The 24,863-nt window shown below is 44.8% G+C and overlaps 1 protein-coding gene across 2 annotated transcripts in view; it reads right to left on the bottom strand.

The window, feature by feature from the left end:
• cep170ba (centrosomal protein 170Ba) overlaps positions 1-24,863 on the bottom strand; it is a 46,953-nt gene that overhangs the window by 3,975 nt on the left and 18,115 nt on the right. Inside the window, exons 6-18 of one of the 2 annotated variants that reach the window (XM_031788222.1) lie at positions 23,984-24,134; positions 9,307-9,420; positions 7,726-8,211; positions 6,736-7,640; positions 6,358-6,507; positions 5,711-5,828; positions 3,915-5,609; positions 2,410-2,638; positions 1,583-1,718; positions 890-1,027; positions 639-727; positions 226-319; positions 71-122 (exon numbers count right to left, since the gene is read on the bottom strand). In XM_031788222.1, coding sequence (XP_031644082.1) covers positions 71-122; positions 226-319; positions 639-727; positions 890-1,027; positions 1,583-1,718; positions 2,410-2,638; positions 3,915-5,609; positions 5,711-5,828; positions 6,358-6,507; positions 6,736-7,640; positions 7,726-8,211; positions 9,307-9,420; positions 23,984-24,134 — 4,357 coding nt within the window. The remainder of the gene's footprint in view (positions 1-70; positions 123-225; positions 320-638; positions 728-889; positions 1,028-1,582; positions 1,719-2,409; positions 2,639-3,914; positions 5,610-5,710; positions 5,829-6,357; positions 6,508-6,735; positions 7,641-7,725; positions 8,212-9,306; positions 9,421-23,983; positions 24,135-24,863) is intronic. The other variant, XM_031788223.1, reaches the window with a different exon arrangement.

The raw sequence follows: 24,863 nt of genomic DNA, 5'->3' as shown, positions 1-24,863 counted from the left end.
AATAAAGCTTTTAAGTGATGCTTGTTTACATGGAGATTTTACTCAAGATTTGTGATGAAGGTGCACTTGCCTTCAAGTTGTCTCTGAACTCTTCTGAGCTCTTTGAGAATAGATGTGATTTCCTGAAATACAGATAGGCATTTTACACTGCAGAGGGAATTAAACAATACAGCAAATCCTCGGAAATACCTATAAACCTGGTCCAATAAGTCTGAAAATACCAACCTTGTTTGAGCCTTTCAGGACAGGGATGTCATTTTCAGCATTGATCTTTGCTTCAATCTCCTCCCAAATGTCCTGTTTGTTGTGGAATAGTACCCTGAAAGCACAAAAAAAAACTAGCTCGAGTACAGACAAAGCAACCACGTATAAAAAGAGGAATTACTAAACTGAATATCTGATGTCCCATATCTCCCTAAGTATAGACTATCTGCCCAACACAGCATATTCTACTCACTTTCAGTCCATTAACCATGCTGGCAGGCTGTGATCACTCACTTAGTCATGCAGAGCTAACTGCATATCAGAGAGGATTAATACAACTTCTCATCTGGTTCTGGTATGAGCTATGGGGAGAATGGCCTGACAGAGTATTGTGATCTTTTGCACATGCTTCTTGTCAAGCTAAACATTCTTACTTTATTTTCTCAGCTAGTTGCTCTGTGTTTTCTCGAATAGCCAGAGAGATCTGGGACACTGGATTCAGCATAAGGTCATCAACAACAACCTGGAGAGAGAGATGACAGACATTCAGTCAGCTCTTCACTTCACAAAGACAAGGCTGATCACCGCTGGGCTAAACAGCAACTTATCAAGAGACAATCTATTTGCTTTTAAATTTAAATTCTCAAAAGGGATTGAAATGGTATGAACAATGTTATTGTCTAACCTCTTCCTGGTTCCATCCTCTGTGCTTAGAGTTGTGTTCCTGCTCATTCATCATGGTCTGGTCGGGGTCCCCGGCAGCAGGTGAACCAGGGGGAGCTCTCTGGTAGTTCACACCAGCCTCAGGAATAGGATGGACCAACTGCAATACAACAGGAGCCAGACATTAGTTAAGGGTGGTTATGATATGTGCCAATCATAAGGTAACCTATAGAAACAGAGCGATCAAGATGAATCCATGGATACGACCCCATTATTGACAGCGGAATGTTTTGCATTGGCCCCAGATGTGAGAGCAACCAATTTAAATGTTGTTGTGAAAGTGAACTGATAAATCTGCACCTGAGAAGGCTGGGCAGCCTGAGGAGATGGCTGTGCTGTCTGATAGCATGGAGTGAATGGAAACTATTGGTTTAAAGGTTGAGTTGACGGTTGCTGATAATGGGCCTCTGTACGGCTATGTAGATATTCCATAAAAAAAATCTGATGCAATAGCAGATTGCAGCTACAATAGTCATTTACAACATTAACACGGTCTACATTGTATTTCTGATCAATTTGTCTTCTCCAGCCATTGTAACATGAACCAGTAAAGACAGGTACAGATATACTTTAATGGGTGCTATAGAAAATATATAAATTGAAAAGCTCTCCATCAGGCTCATAAGTGTGTGACTTGGCAGTGTGGTTAACATACCTCGTCTTGGGTGGTCATGGTAGAGGCAGGTGTGTTGGCCTCCACTCCAGAAGAGCTCTGAGGATCAGTATCACCAGCCACGTCATGGATCTCCCTGGCCAGGATGGCCAGATCTTTAGCCAGGTCCTGACTCAGTCTAGAAGGGGAGAACAGACCAACAGAGACACCTCAGGCACTCTTCCAAGAGCGAAAAAGTGTTGCAGTTTTGAAGCAAGCTTTCAGAGGTTTTACACATTTTGCCATGGGGCGGAGAGACATTTTTGCAATTTCATAAGAAATTTAATGCTGTTTTTCTAATTTTGCCAAGGGGCAGAGAAATTGTTTTGGGCATTTTTACAGCTAAGTTCCTTTAATATCCCCACAAAATTGTCATGGGGTGGAGAGTATTCTTTTACAGTTTTAAAGCCAATTTTCTGTAATTCTATACATTTTGCCATGACTAATGCCATGTTAATTATATCTGAGTGAGAGTGACTAACAAAATCCATGGGGGCTCCCTGGATGTCAGGGTCCCTGAGCACATGCCCTGCGTGCCCGGTCAGTATTTGGCCATGATAACTACATGTTTAGATGGCTTGCTAGACTGACTTACCAATCAAATAATTGCTAGCCATCATTGAGTGACTGCTAATGGCTGACATAAAAAGAGAAAAAATGCTGATGCACAAACAAATTTCTAACTCAATGTTGAGACGCCGATTGAGATCCTAAAAATAAATAAATAAATAAATAAATATATATATATATATTTTTTAAAGAGTCTGGTGCCCTAAGCGGCCGTTTATGCCTGGAGCCAGCCCTGGTTGTCCCCTGCTATCTCAACTCACTTTGCTATCTCAGCACTGTGGGAGGACCAGTTCTGGTAGGCGTCTCCCTCGTGACTCTCCTGGTCCGAGTCTCTTGAGCGGGCTTTGGGGCGCGGGGGGATGAGGGGCTGGGAGCGGGAGGCTGAGGGGGTCTGGGAGCGTTTGTGTTTAGGGGTGATCTGGTTACCAGAGTCATACTCCTCCTCCGAGGTGGAGGTATAGTCAGAGCCTTTCTGCCGTCGTCTGGAGCCTTGGAGCCATGAATTGGTTTGAACGGTGTTTGTGAGGTTAGGAGGATGAGGAAGGCAGGAAAAGACAGAGACACCATGAAAAGGACACCGCAAAAAAACTACAAACCCCAGATATCACAAAACACCCAAATATACCCCAGAGACCCATACAGAAGGGTTTTTGTAGAAGTGCTCATTCAGATGGTAAATGTACCGATGCAAGATCACAACCTAAGTCTTTCTGTATATGTTATTCATTAGGATTTTATTTTATTCAAAAACATTCACAACCTGAAATGAGCACTCAACCCAACAATAGTAATGGCTACTGTAAAAAATATTAATGCTGTTGAAGACCATAGAAGAAGTCACAAAGTAAAGAGAAATGTAATTATTATCGCTCAAAGGATAATGTACGTACGGTATTCGACATCTGACCCACAATACTCTCATAATTTTCTAGACAGTCGTGTTATGATTGAATGTTATATAATGATTATGAGAACATTGAGCAGATGGTATCCACTTTCACCACAGGTATTCTAGGGGAAATTCCACGGTAACAGAGTGATGCTGAGACTGATTTCACCTTAAAAGCTATGTCAAACAAAAAACTATAATTGCAAAGTCAGACAGACCATACAACTCCACAGTAACAGAATGGCGGTTTGTGCTGTCATTCTGTTACCAAACTTTGCATCTGCACTGTTCTTCAACTAAATGTGTTTTTGTAAGATTTTCTGTGGAAATTGTTAAGTCATTGTGCATTGAGTTGTATAGTTTGTTGAATTTGCAATCATTGGGTTTTGTTTTGCATACATTTTAAAGTGAAAAATCAGCATCTGTTACCGTGAAATTGCCCCTATAGAAAATAATTGCAGGGGTTATATTTAAATTACAAATAGAAATACAGCATAAGTGTTGTTAGTGAAGGTCCTTATTAAAAGCCAAAGGTCAGGGACCTTTAAACCATGGCTCATGAAACAAATCTCCAGAAGAATACAACCTAGGCTTGCCCCCTTGTAACTTGTTAGTTGAACTAATTGTCTCAAACTCACTTAAACCAATTCATCCAGATCATTAATAGGACTGGTCTCCTTTACGCAAACCTACATTGTGATGCTTCCAATCCAGAAGTTGACATTTTTACGTTTCATTACATTTCTGAAACATTTCAAGATTGTCTGGGACATATTTAAACACTTAAGACAGATTGTTCTACCTGTAATGACCACTTTGTCAAAAGACTAATGTTATATCATATTTTGCAAAGAGTAGATTTTGTGTGTAACTCACTGGCTGTGCTGCTGGTGTATTTGGCGCTGCTGGAGCGGCCGCGGGTGATGGGCTTGCAGGGAGCTCCAGAGGCCCTGCCTAGCACAGGCTTAGAGCTGGGTCTGGCGACGGAGGCCTTGCGCCCAGAGCCGCTGTTGGACTCTGTGCTGCGGTTGGAGAAGCCTGTCCTGGGTGCGGAGGACTCTGTATCACTGGGAGTGGTGAAGGAGCTGGTCCTCTTCCGGGGCAGAGCCAGCATGTCCAGCCTGGAGAGCTGCTTCTTACTGTCCTGGGAGGCCTTGGTGGTCCCACTGGCCTCCTGGGAGATCCTGTCCGTCTCTGTGCCCTCGTTGTCGGACGCCTCGCCCAGGCGAGCCCGACGAAGCATGGAGGCTCTAGTAGGCCTTGGGGCATACATGCTGTTGGAGCGGCTCAGGGCCTGGGACACTTTGGAGGACTTAGAAGACTCCTCCTTCTGCAGGGGGGTGGTGTACTTCTTGCGTGCAGTGGGCCGGTAGCCCTCCTGGTCTGAGGAAATGGTATCAGGCCAGTAGGGTAAGCTGGAGCCCTGGGGGTCATCGCTAAGGTCCATGGAGCCATGTTTGCTCACACTGCGTCTCATCCCCAGCCTCCTGCCTGGTTCAGGCTTACTATCTCTGCTATCTTCTCCCTGAGACCGCTGCTTTTCTGACAGGCGATTATGGGCTGACGGCTGGCGACTGGGCTCCTGGGTGAAGGAGCTGGCAGAGGACCTCTCCCTCTGAAGGCCACAGGTGATAGAGGGCTTCTTAGATCTGGTCTTGGGTGTAGTCTGGTTGCTGCGCTGGCTGGCAGTGCTGGCTGAGTCCATGTCAGACTCCCCAGACAGAGTGTCATCTATGGGGCAGGGAACTACATCAGTCTGGGCCTGGAGCTTGGCCTCCAGGGCAGCCAGAGCGTCCTCAGTCTCCTTGAGGTAGGAGTGGGTGTCCTGGCTGCAGATACCCTGGAACACCTCAGCAGGGTCTGGGTCATTCTGAGCAGGCTGGCTGGAGATCTGCGGGAGTCTGGTGACCTGTGCAGCATCACCTGGCTGGTCCTTAGTGAAGCTCTCCTGCCTGACCAGAGACACTGAGATCTCCTTGGGCTGAGGGCTGACTCTACCCTGGTAGTCCAGCTTGGGAGCTGACGAGTTGGGCTTCTCAGTCTTCTGTGAGTCCTGTCCACCCCGTTGTTTGGTCAGGGTGGCTGTGGAGAACTGTGGTGTATTAGGAGGAGGTGGTAGTTTTCTCTCAGTCCTGGGCGTATTGGGTCTGGATCCCCGCTCCTCAGAGTCGATGTAGAATGATGTAGACTTGGGTGTGAGTCTGGGCCTCTCCTCTTCTCTGCTCGGAGATGAACTCTTGTCTATCATATCTGGTGTGGGCGTCGTCCTCTGTTCTACGATGGAGCCATTGTCTGACTTACTGGCATCACTCAGGCTGTCTGGGTCTAGGTCATCCTGTACAGACAGGTTGTGGAGTCCCTCCTGTGGACAGAGGGCTCTGGTGCTCTTCTCTCTGACATCATAGGTAGAGTAAGTGTCCTGATGGACAAGAATGCTGGGAGTTGGAGTCTCATTCTTCTCCACCAACGGTGCCTGAGGCAGAATCCGCCGTGTTCTGGAACTCTGGCCTTCTGATTCCACACTTCTGACGTTGCGACTGAGCATCGCCTGATAGCCGGTCCTCCCACCAACTGAATGGAAACAGAAGGATGCATTTTTTATGAAGTTGATAATCAGGACTATATCTCATTATCATTTCAAATTCTGTGCAAATTCCCATCAGGTGTCTTACCTCCTCCTGACAGCTCAATCTGTGAGGGGATGTCGAAGAGGCCTGAGGAGGGGCCAGAGTCTGTGTAGCTGTCTGCCAGGCTGGCCCAGCGAGACACCCACTTAGAACCACCAGACACCTGCATGAAGGATCACTCTAGTTATTCATGTCACAACAGCAGTCAGTAAACACAATAACGCTTACAATACAAGGACAAATAACACAATCCCGTTCAAGAAATAATAATTTACGCTTTAAAAATCTATTAGGGAATAGACACATATACAGCTAGGGATGTTAGGATATTTTTTTATATCTGAAAATGACACTATGACAGCAAAAACATACCAACCGCAACAAAGCCATTCCTATTCCTCAGATAGAAACCAAGGACACCACAAGAGAAAACCAGTTGGTCACATCCAAACCCAGCAGGAAGTAAAGAACTACAACACCAACACCCCCATAAACCACAAGACACTACACAAGATCTGCGAGGGAGATAAGGAGAAACCATGTAGAATCAAGAGACCAAAACATGCAGATTTGTGCTTCCCAGTTTATTGACCCAGTAGATTAATTAAATGACTGATTGATTGATTGATTGTTTGTTTGATTGCGTTAGCTCTGGGAATCTGTCACCACACGGAGGCCGGCTGGGGGTTTACCTGCAGCTGATTCTGTCCCTGTGCTGGAGCTGGCCTTAGATCCACAGAGCTACTCTCCCTACGCTCCTCCCTGTCCTGAGCCTTAACAGGCTTATATGCTGCTGCTGCAGAGTGGCTGGGCTGCTCTGGCCCCTCAACAACCCCAAACACCTGTCAGAAACAAAGCATGATGTGTGAATGCTGTCGCTCCAGGGCTGTCGGCTGCCAAGTCCTCTACGCTCCCGTGTGACACCCATGATGGCTTTTGTTAGATAGCATGGCTGTCAGATACTTGACAAGGCAGGTTCTCAGGCTGAAGCTCATGGCATGACAAGGTGTGATATTAAAACAAACTTGGATAGATAAGACTATTACAGAGAGTAAGGCAAAAAGACTTACCTGGTCTATCTTGCTGCGTGCCTCCACCACCTCTTCATCCTGGACCTCTGTCTCGATGGTGTAGGTGCCTGCTTCACTCAAGGCATCGTCCTCCTCATTCCCCAAGCTTCTGGGGCTTCTAACCTCCAGGATCCGTGCGGCCTCCAGGCTCTGTGCGGCCTCCAGGGTGTGGTTGACCAGGGATATTAGAGGGGCTTTCAGGGACACAGGCTGGTTGACGGTGGAGGTCTGAGTCAGATATGGGACAGGGGGCTGAGGGGGGCTTGGTGGGGTATGGTGGGAGTTGGGCACTGCTGCCATTTCTGTTGGTGGTGGGCTGATGGTAGGAGACACAGGTGAAGTCTTCCTCTCCCAGGTTGTGTTCATGCTCGGTCTAGTCTCCTGTCTGGACTCCCTCAGGAACTCAGCAGTGAAGTCCTGGGCCAGTTTAGACCTCCGGCCCACACTTCTAAAGGGCCTGGGCTGTATGGAGGAGGATTGGGAAGAGAAGCTAGTATTGATCCGATCCTCTGTCTTCTCCCGCCTTAGGGAGCCGGCCCTCTGGGGGCCTCCAGAGCCCGGGCCCTTCAGGGGTATGGTATACTGCTGGGTGGGGGAGCTGGGGCTCAACTTCTTCTCCAGCTTGTTCCTAAGGGCCGGGCTGTCGGGCTGGACTGTGTTGTTGGTGAAGGTCTGTGAACGCTTCTTGCGTGGATTGTCATCAAAGAACTCGATGACGAAGGCCTGCTGGGGGTCTTCTTTGCCCTGGCTCTGAGGAGGGGACTGAGTCTCTGGAGGGGAGCTGGACAGAAGGTCCTCTGAGTCAGGGGGTGTGAGGGGTCTAGGGGGCTCTGACTGGATAACCTGCTTCCCGTTCACAACAGAATCCTCAGAGCTGCCCCGAGTCCCATCCTCATGGTGATGGCCTGACAATAAATACAGAAACATGTTAGCTTGAAAGCTCTGACAGTAACAGTGAATTCAGTGTATATATATCATTGAGTCACTCACCTATGGAAGCCTCGTTGTAGATGGGCAGGTCACTGTTGGTGTTGAAAATGTCCTCTGTCCGAGACCACCTCTGCATCAAGCGCACATCGCTTTGGTCCAGCCAATCAGCCACCTTGCTCTCTGCTGACATCACCTCCGTGGGTGCGGTGACCGCCTCCTTACTCAGGAGCTTGCGTTGCTGGCGGAAGGAGAACTTGGTCACATGGTCTTTGATCTTGATTTTACCCGGCATGCATTCATCAAACTCGATGGTGAAGGAGGCGTGGCTCTGCACCACAGGGGGTGTGGGGGTGGGGGCTGGGGGGAGAACAGGGACAGCAGGGGGGTCAGTGTCCTTAGTGGGAACCTCCTGGAGCTCCCGCTGCTGGAACTCCTTGGTGGGGATCTCAAAGTAGCTGGGCTCCCTGTGGTGAGAGTAGATGGGCCTGGCCTGGCTGTCTGACAGGGAGCCGTTGACCTCCTGTCTGTATCTCTCGTTAGTATTCTCTGTAGGGGCAGATACAGGGGACAATATAGATAAATACTACACAGACCAATACTGTAAACTAGTGATTTTGGGGGGGCGGGGAAATCAATAAAGTTGAATATCGCAATATTATTTTGGACGATATTATATCGATATTTGATATATTTGATATCATTAGCATTAGCTAGCGCTCGTGGGCGCCTAAACTCACACTTTCATTTCCCTGACTGATCAAAACTAGTTTTATCATTCTCTCTCATCTCTCTGCAGCAGACATATAGTAAGCAATATTTTTGGAACATCAAATCGTAATATCGAATCACAATGCACAGAATTGTGAGAATCATGAGAAACGCAGGACATATCATAACGGCACCTAATTATCATGACGTATTAACATATTGTGAGGTCCCTGGCAATTCCCAGCCATACTGTAAACTGCAGGCACAAAGGATATGCAGTATGAGTTGGGTAAGGAATCACAGACACTACTCGAATGAAATATTAAATATGCAAAAGAAAACAAATCACAGAAAAACTCTGCCAAGTATTCCCAATAAATCTGCAGCCACAAATAATAAGGTGGCTTGACTAAGTAAACAAACAAAAACATCAGCCAATCAATGGGTGCCAGGCCAGTTGGCCGTGAAGAAATGTCACTGTGGGAGCTTGGAGTCCAAAGGAGAGTGGTAATCTGTTCCAGCCAGGCTGGGCAGCATGAGGCTAACAGTCACCCTCCCTCCTCTCTCCTCCACCCTGTCCCCTGGTCTTACAGGGGTAATCCATCATGAGGCACTGCCCGCTGGCCTGGTATGGCCCTGGACCAACCTGGCTCAGTGTGACACTGGCAGCTCCTGGTCACTAGTCGGCACTACAGAGCTAAACACCATCCATCTCTCAATGGATGTATTGAAAACTTTTGGTGTGATGCATAACAAAGTATTATGCTTGCCACTCTAATCAAATACATTTGGCTGTAACCTTTATGAGTTAGCACAGCTAATAACAATATTGAAGTGCCAGGCCTCTTTCAGAGTGACATGCTCACTCTCACATATCCGGAGAAACAAATGAACTGATAGTATACTAATAGTAGAGAAGTGTTTGTTCAAGACCTGCAGGGTCCTCGTCTGGCTGCTGTCCTTCACCGTGTTCAGCATCATCCTCCCCCCACCACGACGGCTGCCCATACAGAGGAGTGGGTCTGGACACTGGAGCCTCGCTGGCCACTAACAGACACACACATGATAAGATACATGGACAGAGAGAGAAGAGTGAGTACTGCAGCAACTGCCTTAATTTTGCTGGACTATAATAAATACAAAAACTGAGTGATGTAATAGTCACATAGCAGAATGATTGCAAACCCTACAATGTCTGGGTTTTAAGTGAAGCTGTACATTGAAACATTACAAATAAGAGTAGCACAAACAGTCGCAGTGGATAATATTCTGCATTTTGTCCTACTAAAATGTTTCATCAATTTAATAACTTTGATAAGAATCAGCCATTGGCAAAGCAGGTAGAGGGGCCTGGAGTTATGAGGTCATGTGATACACAATCCTCGGAGGAGGAGAATGAGACTGGACATGGTAATCCTAATCTTCACTAAAGGGAAGAGATGCAGAAATATAACAAATGAGAAGCTATTCAAACAACACTGGTTTACGATGACTCATCTCTCCAGAGCAGAACATTGAGACGAACTGATAACCTTCCATGTACAGTATATGGTCATACAGTACCTGCTGCTGTCCTGCTTGAATGCATTATCACGGTTGAGCCATGTAGTGGTGGTCCCTAGATTCTAAAAGGTCACTTCTATAGACGACAAAATACAGGTTGGATCCACACGCGTTTCCATATATGAGATGAGAGGTTGCTGACACAGTTAAATTATATTTATTGTTAATTGATTGTCACACAGATTCTAGGTTGGTAAGAGGTTTATAATTCAATAACAAATAAACCAAAATATATTCTTTACATTTTCTTTCTTTTATATAAAATTGCACTAACAAGCCATATGAATCTGTTTTTATCCATCCCTACATCTGACCAATAAAGGCACTAGGGCAGATTTCCTGTCACCCTCAATAATGTGATGACATCCAACAGCTGGCTGGCAAGCCCAGGACACTAGCCTATATGTCATAAATCAGATTATCCACATGCCTGGTGTCTGTGAACTAAACAGACACATTAGGGCTCTCACACTGGAGTTGTAGTGCTTTGGTTTATTTAGGCCAAAGTGCTGTTGCCCAGGACACACAATAAGACATCAACAGAGAGAGGGAGGGAAACAGAAGGGCATGTCACTAATTCCATTTGGCTTACCCAATGCCTCATTTCTAGCTACACAGGATGGATGACACAGCCTAAAATGGTTTGTGGACTTTCTCTAGTGCTGCACTGAGTCATTTTAAGCTTTTCTATGTTGGTGTGTATCAGGAATGATGAAGCCGCTAATGAAAGACATGAAAATAAACTTTAAATCCAGAGCTCTTCTCAGGCAGTGGAAACCATAAGGATACATTTCCACATTACGTTCTACACTGAACAAAAATAAAATGCAACATCCAACAATTTCAATGATTTTACTGAGTTACAGTTCATAAAAGGAAATCAGTCAAATGAAATAAATAAATTAGGCCCTAATCTATAGATTTCACATGACTGGGAATACAGACTTCCATTGGTTGGTCACAGAAACCTTTAAAAAAAGTAGGGTGTGGATCAGAAAACCAGTCAGTATCTGGTGTTACCACCATTTGCCTCATGCAGTGCAACATCTTCGCAAACATGCTCAATGGGTGACATGTCTGGTCAGTATGCAGGCCATGGAAAACTGGGACATTTTTAGCTTCCAAGAATTGTGTACAGATCCTTGTGACATGGGGCTGTGCATTACCATGCTGAAACATTAGGTGATGGCGGTGGATAAATGGCACGGCATTGGTCGCTGTTTGTTGTCCGTAGTTTATGCTTGCCTATACCATAACCCCATGGGGAATTCTGTTCACAACATTGACATCAGCAAACCGCTTGACCCCACACAACGCCATACGCTGTCTGCCATCTGCCCGATAAAGTTGAAACAGGGATTAATCTGTGAAGACCACACTTCTCCAGCCTGCCAGTGGCCATCGAAGGTGAGCATTTGCCCACTGAAGTCAATTACAACGCCAATCTGGAATTAAGACCCTTGTGAGGATGACGGACACGCAGATGAGCTTCCCTGACACGGTTTCTGAGACTTTGTTCAGAAATTCTTTAGTTGTGCAAACCCACAGTTTCATCAGTTGTCTGGGTGGCTGGTCTCAGATGAGCCCAAAGGTGAAAAAGTCAGATGTGGCGGTCCTGGGCTGGTGTGATTACACATGGTCTGCGGTTGAGGCTGGTTGGACGTACTGCCAAATTCTCTAAAACAACATTGAAGGCAGCTTAAGGTAGATAATAACCATTAAATTCTATGGAAACTGCTCTGGTGGATATTCCTGCAGTCAGCATGCCAATTGCACACTCCCTCAAAACTTGAGACCTCTGTGGCATTGTATTGTATGTCAATACTGCACATTTTACAGCTGCCTTTTACTGTCCCCTGCACAAGGTGTACCTGTGTAATGATCATGCTGTTTAAAATCAGCTTCTTGGATTATTTTAGCGAAGGAGAAATTCTCACTAACAGGGATGTAAACAAAACTGTGCATAAAATGTGAGAGAAATATGCTTTTTGTATGTATGGAACATTTCTGGGATATTTTATTTCAGCTCATGAAACACTGGACCAACACTTGACATGTTGCGTTTATATTTTTGTTCAGTATATATTAAAAAGTGCATGGCCTGTCAGGGTAGACTACAGTAGGTCAGACAAGGTCACCTCAGAGAGCAGCAGGCTGCTTTACAGACAGCAGGAGGAGAAGACAGACTCCACAGTCCACACCCTGTAAGACCTCAGGAAAAACAGACATTTCTGAGCCTCACAGTGTAGAGTCCCTGGACTGTGAACAGGGTGTGGCCTGTAGGGAACGGGACACTGGTCACCTCACCAGTCCAGCTGCTTCAGGAGGAAATAAAGCTACATTAACCCATCACATACAGGCAGAGTGGGATGAAGGCTGAATGTAAACATTTAAACTAAGTGTAAATGGCTGGAGGTCTGGCATGTCAAAACCTTCTGACTGTCAGTAGTTAAAGCCACTAGTGATGGTCCATCCTTGCACTAGTGATGGTCCATCCTAGGTCTGGATGAACTGGATTACAGAGTGGGATCAGCTGGGTTAAAGGGTTTACTCTACTGTCATACAACATGGTTGATCAACTTACAGTCATGGGAGCTATGACATCCAGTTTTAAAGATTGTGGAGCGATCTTGTGTGTTTTGACCCTGTGAATGAAACTCATGCACTGCTTGAACCTTTGATTCCCCTGTGCTATTTAGATGTTTAGCAATTTGCCAGAGGTACTGACTGTGTGTGTGAACAATGAACATCTCTACAATATTTGAAAATGAAGATAAAAAATAAGATATCACTCATTGGAATCAGACAGTATATCCGTCAGCGATTTAGGAACATAACTGCCCTGAAAATCATATTAAAGTAGAGCCCGACCAATGTGTTTTATCGGGTCCGATTCTTGGGAGACAAAAATGACTGATACCGACATAGCTGACTATGACAGCGGGCGGGGGATAATTTTCCCACATTGAATTCTCATGATTTGTCATCCAGAAGAGCAATTGTCCTATAACTATGCTTCAAATGCTGATTTCATACATTGCGGCAATAATGACATCATGAGAATGGTCACAAGTGTTCAGATAAGCATGAAATACCATTTTATCATCCTATTTATTGAATATTGGTCGAATTATCGTCCGATACTAGGGCTATTACGGTGAACGCATTACCACCACATCGGCGGTCAGGAGTCATGACCACAGTCAAATTACACGTGACCGTTTAGTCAAGGTAACTAGGCTTCTTCAAGCTCTGATGCTGCCGATGGTCATTCGTAGCCTACCAAACTTGCTAACTGCCTGGTACTAATCACTGTGACATCAATGCATTTTTTCCCCCAAAATTCAAATCAAAACACTTCATGAGAGCCAATGAGCACATTGCGCAACATTTCTATAGACTCTGCAATTGCGAGAGAAAACAGAGTTTTGATAGCATCTTTTAAAGAAGTGGAGGACCTATCATCTTTCTATAGGCTTGGCCTACTATTTATTTCTCAATTTCTTAATATTAAGCACATTGCTTTGCAACAGGAGTATAGCCTACCTGGCTGGCATGAAAATGAACCACGGGAAAAGTGCTCTCCATTTGCTATTTAAGTGCATAGATGACATATTTATTTTCCCCATTCCCCTGAGTGCATGATAATGGTCCATTCTAAATCAAAAGTTATTTCACACATTATTTAGAATAAGGTTGTAACGTAATAAAATGTGGAAAAGGGAAAGGGATCTGAAAACTTTGCGAATGCACTGTATATGCTTAAAGTTATTTATGAAACTTTAGATGAGACATACGTTGGGCTATATGTTTTGATTTTTAATACATTCTAAGGCTGCATGATGCGACTCTAATGATGATGATTTGAAAAAACTTTCATGAAAGGCACGAGTTCTGCTTTGTTTCTTGTGCAGGCTGCACACAATTCATCAGTCTCTCATTCCCTATTTAGCAAGCCCTTATATTCCCACCAGGCCTTGAATTTCCTGGCAGCATCCCCCTTGTGTGTCCAAAATGACCCCTAAAAAAATCAATACCTTTTGTGACCAAAGTGGCCGTTGTGGGCTTAATAAAATAATTATAATTCCCTTCTCCCGGCTGCCATGCTCCGAAGAACCTCTCACTCACATGGCTCTCTCAGATATCTCAATTCTTATTAGCCAATGCCCGTCACGTGATCCTTCTCAAAGAATCTCGGCTAAGAAGTAGGCTACAAGTGAAGACGCACACATCGGGGATGCAACTGCGCACGTCCTTCTTATCGAATTTCGAGGTGCATATTGAAGATGCTAGAACTGTCCACATTTAGTCTACTTGTCGTCAGCCAACAAGATGAGTAGGCCTAACAAACAGCAAAAGCACTGGCCTATGTCAATATGCTATCGCCCATAGTACAAAAGTTGACCTATTCTATTGGAAGAAGAAATACATATTCCAAACATACTCTGGGACAGTTATACAATTATACAACCATTTGCATCAAAAAAACGTTTAAAAGCAATGAGGCTGATGCAACAGATCAGAACGTTAGCCTAATAGTTTATCAACATTTTAAGCTATTTATTCGCATTATAAGCGCAGCAATGCACTTAAGGCAGTAGGTTATAGGCATGAATGTTCCAAAATGCAGTCAATTATCTCATAAGTAACTGCAACATGTGATTATGCATGTAATGCTTTATTATAAAAAGGTGCATTTTTATGGTGAAAATGATCTTCCCCAAACGTGAAACCCATGCACCGCCTATGTTTGCCAATAAGGCTCTTCACCGGTTGTAAAGCGGATTAATATGCTTAATTTTGAGTTATTTGGCCACTTTAGTCTAAACATATAGGCCTATGGGCTAGGCTACATGAGGTGTGCGACTATGAAAAGTTGCACACAAAAAAAGGCATGCGCTTTTTTGCCTTGCTGCACGTACTGAGCATCATTCACAAGTGATAATACATAATTCACAAGTGATAGGCTATTATCACCCATCAGACTATTCTTCATTTAATGTGGTCTTTACCTATTCTAAAATAGGTAAAATAACAAATGTTCCACAGAAATCTACACAAACACTTTTACAAATGCACAATAGAGAGCATCATATGTATCACCGACTGGTACGGTAACTGCACCGTCCGCAACCGCAGGGCTCATTAGAGTTATGCGGTCTGCCCAACGCTTCACCCAGGGCACACTGCCTGTCCTCCAGAACACCAACAGCACCCGATGTCACAGGAAGGCTAAAAAGCACATCAAGGATATCAACCACCTGATCCAACGCCTGTTCACCCCGCTATCATCAAGAAGGCGAGGTCAAGAGGTGCATCAATTTTTCAGTTTTTGATTTATTAAAAAAGTTTGAAATATCCAATAAATGTCGTTCCACTTCATGATTGTGTCCCACTTGTTGTTGATTCTTCACAAAAAAATACAGTTTAATATCTTTATGTTTGAAGCCTGAAATGTGGCAAAAGGTCGCAAAGTTCAAGGGGGCCGAATACTTTCGCAAGGCACTGTATATCTATCTTACCCTGCCTTTCTAACGTCTTCGAAAGGCAAGTCAACAAACAGATCACAGACCATTTCAAATCCCACCGTACCTTCTCTGCTATGCAATCTGGTTTCCGAGCTGGTCATGGGTGCACCTCAGGCACGCTCAAGGTCCTAAACGATATCATAACCGCCATCAATATTGTGCAGCCATATTCGTCGACACGGCCAAAGCTTTCGACTCTGTCAATCACCGCATTTTTCTCGGCAGACTCATCAGCCTTGGTTTCTCAAATGACTGCCTCGCCTGGTTCACCAACTACTTCTCTGATAGAGTTCAGTGTGTCAAATCGGAGGGCCTGTTGTCCGGACCTCTGGCAGTCTCTGTGGGGGTGCCACCGTGTTCAATTCTCGGGCCGACTCTCTTCTCTGTATACATCAATGATGTCGCTCCTGCTGCTGGTGATTCCCTGATCCACCTCTACGCAGACAACACCATTCTGTATACTTCTGGCCCTTCTTTGGAAACTGTGTTAACTAACCTCCAGACGAGCTTCAATGCCATACAACCCTATTTCCGGGCCTCCAAATGCTCTTAAATGCAAGTAAAACTAAATGCATGCTCATCAACGGATCTCTGCCCGCACCACTACTCTGCACAGTTCTGACTTAGAATATGTGGACAACTACAAATACCTAGGTGTCTGGTTAGACTGTAAACTCTCCTTCCAGACTCACATTAAGCATCTCCAATCAAAAATTAAATCTAGAATCAGCTTCCTATTTCGCAACAAAGCATCCTTCACTCATGCTGCCAAACATACCCTCGTAAAACTGACTATCCTACCGATCCTCGACTTCAGCGATGTCATTTACAAAATAGCCTCCAACACTCTACTCAGCAAATTGGATGCAGTCTATCACAGTGCCATCCATTTTGTTACCAAAGCCCCATATACTACCCACCACTACGACCTGTATGCTGGCTCTCGCTTCATATTCATCGCCAAACCCACTGGCACTGGTCACCATAGCAGCACGCACTGCAGCAGGTATAGTTCACTGGTCACCCCCAAAGCCAACTCCTCCTTTGGCCGCCTTTCCTTACAGTTCTCTGCTGCCAATGACTGGAACTAATTGCAAAAATCACTGAGGCTGGAGACATAGTGGGGAGAACAAGTATTTGATACACTGCAGATTTTGCAGGTTATCCTACTTACAAAGCACGTAGAGGTCTGTTATTTTTATCATAGGTACATTTCAACTGTGAGAGACGGAATCTAAAACAAAAATCCAGAAAATCACATTGTTTGATTTTTAAATAATTAATTTGCATTTTATTGCATGACATAAGTATTTGATCACCTACCAACCAGTAAGAATTCCGGCTATCACAGATCTGTTAGTTTTTCTTTCTTGTTCTCCACTCATTACCTGTATTAACTGCACCTGTTTGAACTCGTTACCTGTATAAAAGACACCTGTCCACACACTCAAACAGACTCCAACCTCTCCACAATGGCCAAGACCAGAGAGCTGTGTAAGGACATCAGGGCTAAATTGTAGACCTGCACAAGGCTGGGATGGGCTACAGGACAATAGGCAAGCAGCTTGGTGAGAAGGCAACAACTGTTGGCGCAATTATTAGAAAAAGGTAGAAGTTCAAGATGACGGTCAATCACCCTCAGTCTGGGGCTCCATGCAAGATCTCGCCTCGTGGGGCATCAATGATCATGAGGAAGGTGAGGGATCAGCCCAGAACTACACGGCAGGACCTGGTCAATGACCTGAAGAGAGCTGGGACCACAGTCTCAAAGAAAACCATTAGTAACACACTACGCCGTCATGGATTAAAATCCTGCAGCACACGCGAGGTCCCCCTGCTCAAGCCAGCGCATGTCCAGGCCCGTCTGAAGTTTGCCAATGACCATCTGGATGATCCAGAGGAGGAACGGGAGAAGGTCATGTGGTCTGATGAGACAAAAATAGAGCCTTTTGGTTTATAACTCCACTCGCCGTGTTTAGAGGAAGAAGTAGGATGAGTACAACCCCAAGAACACCATACCAACTGTGAAGCATGGGAGGTGGAAACATCATTCTTTGGGGATGCTTTTCTGCAAAGGGGACAGGACGACTGCACCGTATTGAGGGGAGGATGGATGGGGCCATGTATCGAGAGATCTTGACCAACAACCTCCTTCCCTCAGTAAGGGCATTGAAGATGGATTGTGGCTGGGTCTTCCAGCATGACAACGACCCAAAACACACATCATCTCGCTTTGTAAGTAGGAAAAGCTGCAAAATCGGGCAGTGTATCAAATACTTGTTCTCCCCACTGTATCGGCCTCACCAACGTTAAGCATCAGCTGTCAGAGCAGCTTATAGATCATTGCACCTGTACATAGCCCATCTGTAAATAGCCCACCCAACTACCTCATCCCCATATTGCTATTTATTTTTTGATTGTTTGCACCCCAGTATCTCTACTTGCACATTTATCTTCTGGTCATCTATCACTCCCGTGTTTAATTGCTAAATTGTAATTATTTTGCGACTTTGGCCTATTCATTGCCTTACCTCCATAATCGTACTTCATTTGCACACTGTATATAGACTTTTCTATTGTGTTATTGACTGTACGTTTGTTTATTCCATGTGTAATTCGGTGTTGTTTGTGTCACACGGTTTTGCTTTATCTTGGCCAGGTCGCAGTTGTAAATGAGAACTTGTTCTCAACTGGCCTACCTGGTTAAATAAAAGGTGGGGGAAAAATGTCTGCAGTAACATATCAGCAGTAATTAAGGTCCATAAGAACACCAGTGGGCTCCATCATGCTTAAATTGAAGAAGTTTAGAACCAACAAGACTCTTCCTAGAGCTGGCTGCCCGGCCATACTGAGCAATCGGGGAAGAAGGGCCTTGGTCAGGGAAGTGATCAAGAACCCAATGGTCACTCTGACAGAGCTCCAGAGTTCCTCTGTGGAGATGGGAGAACCTTCCAGAAGGACAACCATCTCTGCAGCACCACCAATCAGGCTTTTATGGTCGAGTGGCCAGATGGAAGCCACTGCTCAGTAAAAGGAACATGACAGCCTGCTTGGAGTTTGCCAAAAGGCACCTAAAAGACTCTCAGACCATGAGAAACAAGATTCTCTGGTCTGATGAAACCAAGATTGAACTCTTTGGCCCCAATGGCAAGCGTCACGTCTGGAGGAAACCCGGCACCATCCCTACAGTTAAGGACAGTGGTGGCAGCATCATGTTGTGGGGATGTTTTTCAGCGGCAGGGACTGGGAGACTACTCAGGATCGAGGGGAAAGATGAACAGAGCCAAGTACAGAGAGATCCTTGATGAAAACCTGCTCCAGAACACTCAGGACCTCAGACTTGGGCAAAGGTTCACCTTCCAACAGGAGAACGACCCTAAGTACACAGCCAAGACAACGCAGGAGTGGCTTTGGGACAAGTCTCTGAATTTCCTTGAGTGGCCCAGACAGAGCCCTACTTGAACTTGAAACATCTCTGGAGAGACCTGAAAATAGCTGTTCAGCGACGCTCCCCATCCAACCTGACAGAGCATGAGACGATCTGAAGTGAAGAATGGGAGAAACTCCCCAAATACAGGTGCCAAGCTTGTAGCGTCACACCCAGTAAGACTCGAGACTGTAAATGCTGACAAAGGTGCTTCAACCAAGTACTGAGTAAAGGGTCTGAATACTTACGTAAATGTGGTATCATTTTATCCATCTTTTATACATTTCCAAACATTATTAAAAACCTATTTTTGCTTTGTCATTATGGGGTATTGTGTGTAGGTGGATAAAAAGAATCCTTATATATTTTAGAATAAGGCTGTAATGTAACAAAAAAATGGGAAAAGTCTAGGGGTCTGAATACTGTCTGAATTCACTGTAGAAGGTCCTGTTATTAACTGCTCAGCAAGGAAGTGCGGACCTCCTTGGAAATTATTTGAAAATATTATTTTATTTAGCTATGTTCAATTATATTATTCATACTATAAAACAAGAAAAAATTATGCCACGGAATTCTGAGCAAATCTTGTCTGCTAAATGAACTAGTGTAGCCCACAGCAATATGGCATAGTCATATTAGTTCCTAACGAAGAAAACTCAGACTATGATATTATGTTCTTCAAAAATATGACTATATTTTCTTCATATGTTTCTTTAGACCTGTCTAAAATAAAATGGATTTATTGTGATGGTGTAGGCTATATTAAAAGTTAGACTTTTTAAAATGTAGATGTTCCAAAGGGATGCTTTGGTGGCTTGTAGGCTATGCGTGTCCATGAGCCAGGAGATAAATGTGTTTATGTTAATTCACGGTTAATTACTATGAGACCGGCAGTTATTTGCGTGACAATGACAGTTTGCCAAAATTCCATGACCGCCACAGCCCTATCCGACACCAATATAAAAAGGTCAATAACGGCAATAATATTGGTGAACCAATATATCGGTCGGGCTATACATAAAAGCCAAAAAGATGCAGCCAAAAAGTGGAGACAAGGACAGAAGGACAATTGTATGTACTGGAAGGTGAGTGAGACAGCAAAACTACAATCCCACTGACCGACCGACCGACCGACCGACCGACCAACCAACCAACCAACCAACCAACCAACCAACCAACCAACCAACCAACCAACCAACCAACCAACCAACCAACCACCAACCAACCAACCAACCAACCAACCAACCAACGACGCTCGCGTGGCATGGAAAAACACAGCCTCACACACACCTTGAGCTAGCGGCACCAGGAGTAGGTTCAGCACTCCTCCCCAGTCCAGAGGCATGGCAGACAGAGATAAGGCTGTAACTGTCCCAGCTCAACATGCTCTCAGCAGGCAAGCCCAATGTCACATCACTCATCCTGCCAACTGGTTTTCCATATTAGTAATGCTGCTCGTCTGACCCTACTGGATTGAACCTTTGACCCTGACATCTTATAATATTGCTTGATCGCACACTAAGGGTAGACTTAACAAGGAGAGCTGTGTGCATCTTAACAGATCATCTAACACTTTGCGGTATAAAATGCTTATGAGGAGACAATCTTCCTCACTTGAATAAGATATTAGAATAGACGTCAGCAGCTATATTTCACCTGAGGCATAACAGACTGATATGCTGGTACTGTATTTGACAAAGACAATTTTCAAATAAAATGTTATTTGTCACATGCGCTTAATACAACAGGTGTAGAACTTTTTACTTACACGCCCTTAACCAACAATGCAGTTTTAAGAGTCTTTGACACTGCCTGGTATAGAGGTCCTGGATTGCAGGAAGCTTGGCCCCGGTGATATACTGGGCCGTACGCCCTACCCTCTGTAGTGCCTTGCGGTCGGAGGCCGAGCAGTTGCCATACCAGGCGGTGATGCAACCAGTTAGGATGCTCTCGATGGTACAGCTGTAGAACTTTGAGTTTGAGAACCCATGCCAAATATTTTCAGTCTCCTGAGGGGGAATAGGCGTTGTCATGCCCTCTTCACAACCTTCTTGGTGTGTTTGGGCCATGATAGTTTGTTGGTGATGTGGACACCAAGGAACTTGAAGCTCTCAACCTGCTCCACTACAGCACCGTCAATGAGAATGGGTGCGTGCTCGGTCCTCCTTTTCCTGTAGTCCACAATCATCTCCTTTGTCTTGATCATGTTGAGGGAGAGGTTGTTGTCCTGGCACCACACCTCCAGGTCTTGGACCTCCTCCCTAAAGGCTGTCTCATCGTTGTCAGTGATCAGGCCTACCACTGCTATGTCGTCGGTAAACTTAATGATGGTGTAGGAGTCGTGCAGTCATGGGTGAACAGGGAGTACAGAAGCGCATGCTCGGAGTACATGTCCTGGTAAACCATTGGCCCTTCGGCCTTGTGAATGTTAACCTGTGCAAAGGGTCTTACTCACGTCGGCTACGGCAAGGGTAATCACACAGCTGGTATAGAGCTTCAGTATTGCTTGCCTCGAAGCACACAGAGGTCATTTAGCACATCTGATAGGCTTGTGTCACTGGGCATTTCACGGCTGGGCTTCCCTTTTTAGTCCGCAATAGTTTGCAAGTCCTGCCAGATCCAACGAGCGTTGGAGCCGGTGTAGTAGGATGCAATCTTAGTCCTGTATTTACGCTTTGCCTGTTTGATGGTTCATCTGAGAGCATAGCAGGATTTCTTATATGCATCTGGGTTAGAGTCCCGCACCTTGAAAGCGGCAGCTCCACCCTTTAGCTCAGTGATGATGTTGCCAGAAATTCATGGCTTCTGCTTGGGGTATGTACGGTCAGTCACTGTGAGGTCAACGTCATCAATGCACTAATTGATGAAGCCAGTGACTGATGCGATGTACTCCTCAATGCCATCGAATGAGTCCCGGAACATATTCCAGTCTGTGCTACCAAAAAAGACCTGCAGCTTTGCTTCTGCGTCATCTGACCACTTCCGTATTGTGCGAGTCACTGGTACATCCTGCTTTAGTTTTTGCTTGAAAGCAGGAATCAGGAGGATAGAATTAGGGTCAGATATGCCAAATGGAGGGTGAGGGAGAGCTTCGTACGCATCTGTGTGTGTGGAGTAAAGTTGGTCTAGAGTTGTTTTCTTCTTGTTGCACATGTAACATGCTGGTAGAAATGAGGTGAAACGTATTTAAGTTTCCCTGCATTAAAGTCCCGGCCACTAGGCGCACCGCCTCTGGATGAAAATTTTCTTGTTTGCTTATACAGTTTTATACAGCTTGTTGAGAGTGGTCTTAGTGCCAACATCGGTTTGTGATGGTAAATAGACAGCTATGAAAAATATGAAAACTCTTGGTAAATAGTGTGGTCTACAGCTTATCATGAGAGACTAAGCAAAACCTTGATACTTCCTTAACATTTGATTTCGCACACCAGCTGTTATTGACAAATAGACACAGACCGCAACCCCTTGCCTTACTGGAGGAAGCAGTTCTGTCTTGCACGGAAAAACCAGCCAACTGTATATTATCCATGTCGTCGTTCAGCCACAACTCAGTGAAACATAAGATATTCAAGTTTTTAATGTCCCGTTGGTAGGAAAGTCTTGAACCCGAGCACATTCAATTTATTCTCCAATGATTGCACGTTGGCCAATAGAATGGATGGTAGAGGCGGGTTACTCACTCGCCGACAAAATCTCACAAGGCCCCCAGACCTGCGTCCCCTGCATCGGCTCCTTCTTTCATTCAAATTATGGGGATTTGGGACTGGTTGGGTAACTGGAGTAAATTCTTCATGTCCGACTTGTTAAACCTCTAATGACTCCCCATCCCGCATGAGGGAGCGTAATCATTGCCTGACACTAATTAGCATAACGCAACGGACATAAATATTCCTAGAAAATATTCCTATTCATGAAAATCACAAATGAAATATATTGAGACACAGGCCTTTTGTTAATCACCCTGTCATCTCAGATTTTCAAAATATGCAAAACAGCCAAAGCTAGACAAGCATTTGTGTAAGTTTATCGATAGCCTAGCATAGCATTTTGTCCAGCTAGCAGCAGGTAACTTGGTCACGGAAATCAGAAAAGCAATCAAATAAAATTGTTTACCTTTGATGAGCTTCGGATGTTTTCACTCACGAGACTCCCAGTTAGATAGCAAATGTTCCTTTTTTCCAAAAATATTATTTTTGTAGGCGAAATAGCTCCGTTTGTTCTTCATGTTTGGCTGAGAAATCGCCCGGAAATTGCAGTCACGAAAACGACAAAAAATATTCAAAATTAGCTCCATAATATCGACAGAAACATGGCAAACGTTGTTTATAATCAATCGGGACAATTCGTTTTTCAGTAGGACCGATTGGAGTAATGGCTACCTCCTGTATTTTACGCGAGAATCTCTCTGGGAGCATCAGGTGACCACTTGCGCAATGTAACCGCTTACGGGTATTCTTCAACATAAATGCGGAAAACTACGTCACAATGCTGTAGACACATTCGGGAATACGGAGAAAGAGTAATCTGGTTGATAGCCCATTCACTGCTCAATAGGGACGCATTGGAACGCAGCGCTTTCAAAACAAGAGGCACTTCCAGATTGGATTTTTCTCAGGCTTTCGCCTGCAACATCAGTTCTGTTATACTCACAGACAATATTTTTACAGTTTTGGAAACTTTTGAGTGGTTTCTATCCTAAGCTGTCAATTATATGCATATTCCAGCATCTTGTCCTGACAAAATATCCCGTTTACTACGGGAACGTTTTTTTTCCAAAAATGAAAATACTGCCCCCTAGTCACAACAGGTTATTAAAGAAAAAAATCTTTGTCCAGTTCGAGGAGAGTAATTGCTGTTCTGACATCCAGAAGCTCTTTTCAGTCATAATGGCAGAAACATAATGTACAAAATAAGTTACAAACAACGGCAAAAACCACCACAATTGGTGAGGAGCCCGTAAAACGTCAGCCATCTCCTCCGGCGCCATTCTTCTACATTTGCAGAGAAAATTCATAGGCCTGGTCTATAATGTAGGATAGCACCTATACTGTGGTCTCTAGAAGAAAAGGACAACAGGACTGGGCAAGGTTACCTGCTGCGAGGGCAGCTTTACCCTCGGCTTTCTCCTGTTTGGAGCGAAATGAGTCTCTGGTTCTCTCCTCAGCATGCTGCCTCTCTTTTTCCCTCTTCCTGGCTTCCAGGGCCTTCATACTCATCTGCAGCTGGCTGGTGTACTTCTCATGCTAATGAACACAAAAGGGAAAACAGGAAATTAAAAAGCCCCTACCGGACTATCACTCACATTCATTGATGACATGTACAGTGCATTCAGAAAGCATTCAGACCCCTTGTCTTTTTCCACATTTTCTTACACTATTCTAAAATGGATTAGGTTTCTACACACAATACCCCATAACGACAAAGCAAAAACAAGATTTTAGACATTTTAACCTTTTTTTAAATATCACATTTACATAAGTATTCAGACCCTTCACTCAGTACTTTGTTGAAGCACCTTTGGTAGCGATTACAGCCTCAAGTCTTCTTTGGTATGAAGCTACAAGCTTGGCACACCTGTATTTGGGAGTTTCTCCCATTCTTCTCTGCAGATCCTCTCAAGTGCTGTCAGGTTGGATGGGGAGAATCACTGCACATTTTATTTTCAGGTCTCGCCAGAGATCGGGTTCAAGTCCGGGCTCTGGCTGGGCCACTCAAGGACATTCAGAGACTTGTCCCGAAGCCATTCCTGCTTTGTCTTGGCTGTGTTCTTAGGGTCGCTGTCCTGTTGGAAGGTGAACCTTCATCCCAGTCTAAGATCCTGAGGGGTCTGGAGCAGGTTTTCATCATAGATCTCGCTCTGTACTTTGCGCCATTCATCTTCCCCTCAAACCTGAATATTCTCCCAGTCCCTGCCGCTGAAAAACATCCCCACAACATGATACTGCCACCACTGTCCTTCACTGTAGGGATGG

Source organism: Oncorhynchus kisutch, linkage group LG14 (genome assembly GCF_002021735.2).
Source record: "Oncorhynchus kisutch isolate 150728-3 linkage group LG14, Okis_V2, whole genome shotgun sequence".
Classification (NCBI taxonomy): Eukaryota; Metazoa; Chordata; class Actinopteri; order Salmoniformes; family Salmonidae; genus Oncorhynchus; species Oncorhynchus kisutch.
This window is presented reverse-complemented; position numbering and strand designations above follow the sequence as displayed.